Here is a 9,927-nt window from a genome sequence, read left to right as displayed (position 1 = left end):
TCCCGCCGGCGCAGGGTAGCAGGAAACTCTCCGCACACTCACCGGACCTGGGCTAGCTCATTACAATTTTTGACATCATTCTCATTGGACACGAAAGTGATGGCCAGGCCTCTGGTACCAAAGTGACCTGCACGGGCAACCCAGTGCAGATAAGTGTCTGAGTCTTCAGGCATGTTGTAGTTGAAGATGATGTTGACAGGTTCAGTGTCCATCCCTTGTCCAAACAGAGTAGTGGCCATCAGATCTGCTGCTGAAAGTCCTTCCCTTGAACTGCTGGTGTCGTGATAGGCCCTCCTATGTGCTATGCCATGGTGAATGGCGGTGGACAGGAAGCTCTGCTCCACCAGGAGCTGGGCCAGGGCCATGCAACATGCAACATGGTACTGACCTCACAAAGATCACCACCTCGTTAAATTCTAATATATCCCGGAGGTCGAAGAGCTTGCGGTTCTTCTCACTGTCCTTGAGCTTCACATAGTACTGCTGCAGGCCGTGCAGTGACTTGAGCTTGGTCTCATCATCTACAAACACCTCCATGGGATCTTGCATGAACTTCCTGCAGCCTGGCTGGATCTCCTTGCTTAGAGTGGTGCTGAATATCACTCACTGCTTCTCATGGGGTGTCAGTCGGATGATCTCCTGTATGTCCTGCCTCATGTCTAGCTGCTCCAGCATCTTGTCACATTCGTCAAGTACAAAGTGCTTCATGTTCTTCAGGTTGAGGGTCCTGCTTCGCATGAGTGCCAGGATCTGGCCTGGGGTTCCCACCACGATGTGAGGACAGTTTCTCTTCTGCACTTCCTCATCCTTCTTGATGGAGAGGGCTCCAAAGAACACGGATACCTTGACACTGGGCATGTACTTGGAGAAATGCTCATATTCCTTGCTGATCTGGAAGGCCAGTTCACCTGTGTGACACACTACCAGAACTGCCAACTGGCCGTTGTCAGGCTCAATTTGCTGTAGGGTGGCCAGCACGAAGACCACTGTCCTGCCCATTCCAGTCTTGGCCTGGTACAGGACATCCATGCCCAGGATGGATGCACTAATGCTAAACCTCGGAGGAGTGCTCAAAGCCGCAGTCCACGATGGTCCTCAGGAGCTCTGGCCTAAGCAGGAAGTCCCAAAAGCCAGAGCTGTGGTTGGAGACATAAGAGCCCTTCACGTCTTTCTTTGGGAGTACGGGAGTACTCTCAGCAGGAGCCTGGGGCTCTTCATCTTCCTCATAATCCAGGAGCTCATTTTCCACATCTTGTTCTGCCCCAGGCTTGGTTTCTCATTCACCTCTGCGTGCTCTTTTTCTCCTTAATTTTTTATTTTTTATTTTATTTTTTTGCAGAACCAGGGATTGAACTCAGGCCCTTGTGCTTGCCAGGCAAATGCTTATTCTACTGAGCCATCTCCCCAGCCCCTAATTTTTTAATATAATTTTTGACCAATTTGGTATGCATATATCTGTAATCTGAACAACTAATTTGAAGACAACATGCAATATAGCAACCATTGTTGTATTGCTGTCATTTTATTTAATGAAATGCTGTATCATTTCTAATACTTTTTAAAAACCATTTTTAAATTTCCTTTAAAAAATAAAATACAAGTGGAAAGCTCTAGTACTTCAAATGTCCCTGAGCAGATCAATAAGGGATAAGCTGGGTTTAGAGGGAATCTGATCCATCTACACTGCCCCATGGAGATTCCTAAGGCCCACTATTCATTTAAAAACTAATGGAACATCACCTACCTCAGATGTAAGATAGAGTTTGTGTAAGCTCTCACTACACACAAACATAGAGGCATGCTGTGAGCTGGAAGTTCTGTGGACCCTTCCCCCTCCCAAATGTGAGAAGGACCCTGGGCCTCTTCCTCTGGGACCTGTTCTGGCAGTGCTGGGTCTCTGCAGCCATCATGCACACTTGGCCATTGGCCACCTTCCTAGCCCCAAGTATCACATAAGACTTGGCAGATCTGTACCCTGGGTTGTGTAGCCCTTCAGGCCACCAAGATTAGTATATCAGATGGTGAGGCCTTTGAGAATGTTCGTTTGTGAGCCTGGGGTAATGTGAGGAGGAAATTATGATGTAGATCTAGTCATGGAAAGATTAGCATTTAGAGATGTACTAAGGGACAGATTCAAAGTCACACAGCAAATTCTAACTCTCACCTCCTAGCAACACAAGAGAGGCTAAGGAAGTAACATGCCAGGGTTTCCGGGTGGCATTCAGGGCCCATGGGTTGGGCAGAAGGTCTTTGTTTGGCTCTCAGTGGCAGGTTCCTCTGCCACCAGGGGGCGGTGCCTCTTCATGCACCCCAGCTGGCTCAGCTTCCCTATTCGCAGGAAGTCCCTGTGGGTCAGGGCCCTCTGGCAGCCAGACAGGAAGCTGGTCTGGGATCAGTAGCTCAAGGCTCAGTGGTTGCCAGCAGTGCTGTGCTCTGCTGATCTCTGAGTGCTTCCCCCAGTCCAGTTGCTGTGCTAGGTGGGAGACTGTACTCTTGTCCATCAGGGAGACTGAGGCCCAAAGGAAGGGAGAGACATGTTCAAGGTCAGATCTGAGGTCCTGGGCTGGATGTGCAGAATGTAGGGCTGTGAGATAAAATGTAGCTTATCTGGTTACATTTGGATGCTAGATAAGCCATGGATAGTTTTTAGACTATCTCAAATGTTGCATGGAGCATAATGCTGACTTTAAAAATGCTTTGTTTATCTGAACCTCCAATTGCCTGGGCCTTTCTTTTTATTTACTCAATCTGGCAACTGTGGCTGGACAGAAACAGAAGGCCCCAGCTCCTGAGCCCTACTGTGCACACTCTCTACCTCTTGGCTCCTAAAGTGGCCCTCCAAGAAAGCTCAGGTTTCATTGCTTCACCAGATCTGGGGAAGGAAGAGCCTCTTCTAGCCCCGGAACACAGGACAGTGTGTGTGCTCTGAGCTGGGCTGGGACACTGGGAGTCAGACGGGCAGCCCCAGGAAGACCCCGTCTTGCAGCTAGCCGTTCCCCGCTCTTTCTTTCCCTTTCCTCCCTCTCCTCCCCCTTCTTCCCTTCCTCTTTTTCTGCCTCCTTCCTACCCTGCTACCTTCTCCTACCTGGCTCCCTCTGCTCTTGGTTTCATTTGCACATGGCCTCCTCTTCTCTCAGCAGCCCTGGGACTCTTCCCCAGAGCCACCCTTGAGCACTGATGGTTGTATCAGATTCTCCAGAGTAACAGAACCAACAAGACATATGTGTACACAAGTGTGATCCAAAGCTGCTGTGGATGTTTCAGGTAAAAAGGGAAGTAAAATATAAAACAGAATCCCCTCAGGATACGACCCCTGGCTTCAAACATGCTGGTCGCAGCCTTCTTGGCACTCTCTGAAGTGGTTCTGGGAGTCATCTTTCCTGAGTGCCTTTAGTTGCTCTGTCCTGCTTCCCTCTGTGTCCTGAATTGACTTTCATGGTCATTTTTACTTCGGGCAAGAGCCAGGTTGCATGGTGCCCGATCTGAGGAGCAAGGTGGTGGAGGACACTGTGATGCTTTTGCAGCTTGCCTCTGGTTGAATGGCACTTGGCAGCAGCATTCATCATGGTTTTGATCAGTCAGGAAAGGAGACTTCCAGACTGCTTCAGAAAGTGGCAAGAATGCTAAATAAGTGTGTTGGAGGAGAGAGTGAGTACTGGGAGCGAGTAGCAGCAAAGTGTCCTTTACTACAATGCATACTTCACGTATTTAGACATTTACCATAGATTTTGTGTGTATCTGGACATGCATAAACATGTAGAGAGGCGTGACCACATGCTTGAAGGTGGAGTGCAGACTGGAAAGCTGGACACTCAGACAGGAGTTGGCAATGCAGCCCTGAGGTAGAATTCCCCTTCCTCAGGGAAACCTCAGCCTTTGCTTCTAAAACTTTCATGGGTAGAAGCCTGCTGTATTGTTGAGGGGGAGGTGCTTTCCTCAAAGTCAACTGGTCATATGTGCTAACTACAACCACAAAATATTGTCACAGCAATTCCTAGACTAGTGTGCAAGGGGCTTGCTGGGTCCTGGAGCCCGGCCAAGCTGACACCGGAACACAATCCTCTCAGCAGTCAACTAAGGGAAGCTGAGAGGGAGCTGAACCCTAGCCAGTGAGTGCAGGGCCCACGTCTTGTCCTTCTTTCCCTTGGTTCCCATTGCCTTTCTATCAAGCTGACTCTGATAAGAGTGAGGCCAGCTCCCCTCTGCCTTGGGGGTCTTTGGCTTGGAAGAAGCGGGATGTGAATCTCCAATTGCCTGGGCTTTTTTTTAATTTACTCAATCTGGCAACTGTGGCTGGACAGAAACAGAAGGCCCCAGCTCCTGAGCCCTACTGTGCACACTCTCTACCTCTTGGCTCCTAAGGTGGCCCTCCAAGAAAGCTCAGGTTTCATTGCTTCACCAGATCTGGGGAAGGAAGAGCCTCTTCTAGCCCCAGGACGCAGGACAGTGTGTGTTCTACAGAGAAGTCCCTTGATGGGGTGGGGGTGGTCTGGATTATGGGCCGGAGCTGGGCTTTGCAGACAGCAGCCTGGGACCTGACCCTGCCTTGGTCATGGACTCTCTGGCTCTGCACCAGTCACTGCCTCTCTCTACAAGTGATGGAAGTGGGCTCCACCTGGCCTCTGCCCAGCTGAATCAAGGGAGGATTGTTAGCCATGATGATTCTCACGGGCAAAGGCTCAGCCTTGTATCTCTTCTAAGTTGCTTACAGAGCAGCAGGGGAGAAGCCTACTGTCCCCGCCAAGTAGATACAGCAGGAACAGGAGGTGCCGAGTCCAAGGCCTGAGGCCAGAGAAGTCTTGCCCCACCTCCACCATTGGGTATATCTTCTTTGCGCTCAAACCACAAGAGAGGAGAGTGTGCAAGTGTCTCCTCTGTGCCCAGCACCTGACAGATTCTTAGCCGAACCATCCCACTGAGCAAGCGGCCGTGATGGCAACAGGCCCACCCGGCATCAAGGAGGAGATAGAAATGTGCCTCAAAGAAGAACTGATGTCTGGAAATCCCGGGCAGCACCAAGAGCAGCTGCTGATAGCTGGTGAGGAGCTGTACTGTGCCCCTGGGCTCTGTCTACACATGTGCTGGAGAAGGCATGAGCCAGTGGGGGGGGGGTATGGGTCTGCATGCATCATCCCTGTGTGTATGTGTCTGGGCCTGGGAGTAGTTGTTTGTTGGGTGGCTGGGAAATTGGGGGGGTCCAGAGGTTGTGAGCATTTTGTGGCCCAAGTGGGAGGCAGGTGGACACAACATGTGTGGCTCCTCTTTCTTTCTCAACTCAGCCAGCACTGTGCCCTCTCTCCCAACCCTCTCTTGCTTTTTCCAGCCCTTTGGAGTGACCCCCACTTTCCATGACCTACAGGATCCTATCAGGGCCACCTGCTCCAGGCATTTCATGCTACAACATACACAGAAGCTCCAGGGGACCGTTGTGCTCATGCTTGCAACAGCCTAAGCCTGCTTCCCACTATAGCCTTTGTGCTGGCTGCTCCCCTTAATCCCCACGACCCTCTGGGTCTTCATGTCTTGTGCCCTGGAAGCTGTGGTACAACTTTTATGGATGTTCCTGGGGTCTCTGTCCTTCTCTCCAGATGCACCGGATCATGGATCCCAGGCCCTGGGTGGCTCCCAGAGGCGTCAGAGGATGGACCCAAAGGCTACTGCCTCCACTATCTCTCAGTCACCTTGGAATACAAATCCTCCCAAGGGCAGGAGAGTGGTAATGTGTGGGGACTTTGGTGTGCAGTGATGGGGGTGGGGTAGGCAGTACTGGTGGTAGGGATCCTCCCTAACCGTGGTAGATGAAGAAAGGCTGGAGTGATCAGGAGCAGGGGAAGCCCCTGTGTGCCAAGCAGACAAATGAGGGCAAACAGGGAGGTGGTCTAGAGGTGTTTCAGAGTTGCTTCTTTAAACAGTATTCATGTCTAGTGAAGGAAGGCTTTAGGACACTGATTGCTATTGCAAAGATTATTGGGAAAGTACAACAAGGATGGAGACTCTCAAGTCCCACACTTCGGTGACAATACTTTTAGCTGAAGTCATGAGGCTGAAGGAAATTACAGGAAATGCTGATGATACAGCTGGAGAAGCTACTGGGGCAAGGTACCAAGGTGTGATGGGACTTCACGAACTATAGTAAGTGCTGAGATGATTCTGTCCCCAGGAAACAAGACACCATCCACCTTTCAGGTGGATGACCTCTTGTTAAGACAAATAAATTAGAACTATTGCATCGACTTCCTGTGTGCAAAGCCTGGAGCCATACCGAGCAGATCCAGTTCAGGCGCTAAGTGGAGTCATGCGACTACAGAGTTTTAAAATTAATTTTGTAACAGTATATCTTTGTAATACGTGGAAATCCCGTTCTCCCAGGGAATTGCTCCATAGAAGACATGTGTCGAGGAAGTTTTGTGTTCTCCAGTAGCTTACTTGGGCTTTCAGACGACGTCTGCAGGGGACAGGGACTCTGGTCACTGCTTTTCCCTCACAATAGCCTGCAAGGGCAGGGCCCACCAAGGATCAGGGCAAGGGTGGGGCAGTGGGGAATGGCATACCCATGGGGTCCCAGGCTTTTCCAGTGGCCTTAAGCTGCCAGCCCTTGATGCCAGAGGGCCAGGCACCATGTGTCTGGGGTGCGCTGTGGGGGCCAAGCAGCTGGCTTGGATTGCTTCTTCCTTTGCTGTAGGAGCACCAGCGGCAGGCGCCCAGGATGTCCAGAGAGCCGGGCCATGAGGCTGCAGCCTCCCAGGAGTATCCTGGCAGCTTCCAGGGCCATCCTGACCAGTAAGAGCCTGAGCACCTTGAGGTTTGGCTGGCTGGGCAGGTGGGCTGTCAAGCATCTTGTTCGGAAGGAGCCCCTTCCTTCCTTGGGCCTGTGGAGCTTTGGACGCGTTGCCTCCTAGCCACTCGGGGCCTCCAGGTGTTCTGTGGCAAGCTTGACCTGGCTGCTTACTGCTCTTCTGCCTCAGTCCCTCTTTACCAAGGACAGGAGAGGCCCCAGGCTGGCAGATGCACAGACAAGCCCCTGGTCTTCCTTTGCTTGCCCATGTGGCTTCGCGCACCGGGCTCTGCCTGGGGCCACCTGCAGCTCTGATCCTTTCTTTGCCCCAAGGACCCCGGGGATTGATCTGCTGGCAGAGGTTGGCCTGGAAGAGCTCAATGAACTGGAGCTGGAAATCATACGAAGACAGGTGAGCATGCGGGGGCAGAGACGGCACCTCGAGCTGAGTCTGCAGAGCATGTGGTGTCTGCGATGGGGTCATGCTCATGGCTCTGGTGCCCCCTCGATGCCTGCCTGCCTTCTATCCTTCCTCTGTCTATGACATGCTGGAAGGAACTCAGTCCCAAGCCAAAGAGTCCCTTTGTTCCTGTGCCACTCCTGTCCCCTGCAGCAGCCAGGGTGGGCTGGAATAACACTGGACAGGGGTGCAGAAGTCCCTAGAAGGATTCCCAGACCTTTGTCCCACTGCACCCATACAAGGGCCACTGTGGCCCTCTAAAGGACAGCAAAGCCTTCCTTGTTGTAGCGTCCTGAGCCCTGGGCCCCCAGGAAGAGCTCTGCCCCCAGTCCTGACTCTAGTCCTTCTGCAGCTGGTGGTGGTCACAGAGCGCCTGTGTGCACTGGAGGATCAGGATGCCACCTGGCGCTTGAAGGAGGCGGTGTTCTTCACTATGATGCTGTCGGCTTGCATCGCCAACCTGTGGCTGTGGATGCGCCAGTGACGCTGAGGCCCCCACCGTCCTGAGCCCTCTCACCCTCCCTTGCCTCTGCCCTTTGCATACCCACACCCAGGCAGGGGCAATGGGCCATTTTCCAACTCTGCTCAGCTTGCAAGGAGGCTGGTGGCTCAGAGGTGTTTTGGAGAGAGAGAACAGCAGCACCTCGCCCTACAGTGACATGAGTGGCAGGCCACAGTGGTCCCAGCTTCCCTTCTGCTCCATCTCCTGCTTTCGTTTTGGCTCCCTTTGCCCATTTGCTTACACACTGTGCACAGGGCTCTGCATATGTTCAATAAAAGTTAAGTGACGGCATTGAAAGCTGGTGGCTGAGGCTCACCGAGAGCGGTGGGGCTCAGAGCACCGGGGGCGGGGGAGGTGTGCTCAGGTAACCCTATCGGCCCTAGAGCTGTGCTGCCCATTTTCCTCACGGTCCACACCCTCACGGGCCCCAGCCCAGGCAGAGGGCTTTCTTGTTAGCTTCTCACCAATGACTGCCCGTGGGGATACAGTTCTGCAGGGTGCAGAAGTCCCTAGAAGGATTCAGTGAGCAGACCCAGGAGTTGCTGCACTCATGCAGGAGGACACTGAGTTCCAGAGACGGGGAAATCGTGCCCTGGAAGTTGTCTAGCAAGACAGCCACAGGGCAGGGGCTGGGCTGGGGAATCCTGAATCCTAGCCTAGGGAGTGGCCTGCCTCCTGCAGATGCTGGCTGGGAGGTCCTGACGTAGATCTGGAGGCAGAGTACCCCCGACTGGGGCCACAGCCCCATGAAGCGCACCTCAGGCAAGCCAACTGCAGGGTCAGAGTGTCAGGCAGGCCTCTGGAGACCTGCGGAAGAGCTGCTGTGGCTTTTCCTGGGGTCGCACGTTAATCACTTGCCTGGCACTGGGAAGTAATGTGTAATACAAATCAAAGGAGCCTCATTTGGGCTCAAAGGTTCCCTTCGGCTCAGCCCATGTTGGCTGGCTCTGGGTACATGGTGCAGGAGGGGGACAGAGGACAGCTGCTTACCCCATGGTAGCCAGGAAGAGGACCAACAAAGGGGTTGGGGTGAAGAAGTCACGCTCCCAGGTGACACCCAGTGACCACCTCTACCTGGGTCCCACTTCTTGAGTGCACAAGCAGCTCTGAGCTCATTCCTGGATGGACCCCCACTGAGGACAGCACCCCATGCTCCAAATCACCTCCTGAACACAGCAGACCTTGGGGGGCATGTTTTAGATCTAAACTGTAACAGGTGGGAACCTGAAGCCTTCTTATTGGCTTTGTGGTTAAGCATTTTCCTGTCTCCCAGATTTGCCAAGACTCCTTCATCTATAAGGCAGGAGTGTGATGTGTCACTAGATATGAAACGAACAGAAAGAGAGGAAAAGGGAGACAGGGGTGGGAGGAGGAAGAGAGAGGGAGGGAGAGCGACAGAGAAGGAGAAGGAGAAGGAGAAGGAAAGACAAAGAAGCAACCCAGGACGCAGCGGGTGAGAAGAGGCTTGAGGCCAGCACCTGCTCAGCAGTGCCCTGCCTCACTGGTACTCAGCTGAACCCTGTACCCTCCATTCCAGACACTCTGGGGACTGCAGTCCCTCTGGGACAAGATGCAGGTCCCCCTGTCAGACCTGAGGGGCACCATGCCTGTGCCCCAGAGCCTCTGCCTGGCAGAAGTTGAAAGGAGGACTCTGAGTGGACATGGGGCTATCCAGCTCCAGATCAGAAAAGGCAGGGGGCCGCCAGCAGAAGCCCCTTTGGAGAATAGGGAGCTGGCAGCACATAGGCAGCAGAGGGCCTGGAGCATTGCAGCCCCTCCAGATGCGCCCCTGAGACCCAGAATCCCAGGAGGCCCAGAAGCAAGCATGGGGACTCTTTTAGCAGAGCAGCCCCCCACTCTCTGCAGCCTTGAGGAAGGCCAGGGCCCAAGAGGCAGAGAGGCCCTAGAGGTCAGAAGGCTGCAGCTGGGCAGGGCCAGCTCATGTCACTGGGGCCCTGATATGGAGTGTGGCTATGCAGACACGGCCACGGCCATGGTTGCGGAAAAAGTCTGCTTGCAAATATGTTGTGAAACAAAGGTTCCCCCAGGAGCAATTTAGCTGAGTTGCAAACAAACAACAGCACGCCCCTGGAGGAACAGCTTGCAGCTGGAGCTGGGGAGCCTACCCGGCCTCTGGCTGCTGGGCTCGCTAGGCCTCAGAGACTCCCGAAGGAAACTCCTGGCCAGGTT

At 53.3% G+C, this 9,927-nt stretch overlaps 1 protein-coding gene and 1 pseudogene across 1 annotated transcript; one reads left to right on the top strand and one right to left on the bottom strand.

The window, feature by feature from the left end:
* LOC101586493 overlaps window positions 1–4,911 on the bottom strand; it is a 12,762-nt pseudogene extending 7,851 nt beyond the window's left edge.
* Window positions 4,867–7,787, top strand: Fate1 (fetal and adult testis expressed 1). The gene is made up of 5 exons (XM_023706274.1): window positions 4,867–5,038; window positions 5,589–5,716; window positions 6,683–6,780; window positions 7,109–7,187; window positions 7,588–7,787. Exons 1-5 carry the CDS (start codon window positions 4,933–4,935, stop codon window positions 7,717–7,719), a joined length of 543 nt encoding a protein of 180 aa, XP_023562042.1. The 5' UTR covers window positions 4,867–4,932; the 3' UTR covers window positions 7,720–7,787.
* Window positions 7,788–9,927: the final 2,140 nt, after the last annotated feature.

This window comes from Octodon degus, unplaced genomic scaffold, assembly GCF_000260255.1.
Source record: "Octodon degus isolate 3935 unplaced genomic scaffold, OctDeg1.0 scaffold00249, whole genome shotgun sequence".
In the NCBI taxonomy this organism is placed as follows: Eukaryota; Metazoa; Chordata; class Mammalia; order Rodentia; family Octodontidae; genus Octodon; species Octodon degus.
The sequence above is the reverse complement of the archived record's forward strand: the minus strand, read 5'-3'. Positions and strand labels throughout refer to the sequence as shown.

Bases quoted from the DNA above. Each gene is read 5' to 3' on its own strand.
- Fate1 (XM_023706274.1), top strand. From the start codon at position 4,933: ATGGCAACAGGCCCACCCGGCATCAAGGAGGAGATAGAAATGTGCCTC. The intron at 5,717-6,682 runs GTAATGTGTGGG...CCTTTGCTGTAG, and splicing joins CTCCCAAGGGCAGGAGAGTG to GAGCACCAGCGGCAGGCGCC. The intron at 6,781-7,108 runs GTAAGAGCCTGA...CTTTGCCCCAAG, and splicing joins TTCCAGGGCCATCCTGACCA to GACCCCGGGGATTGATCTGC.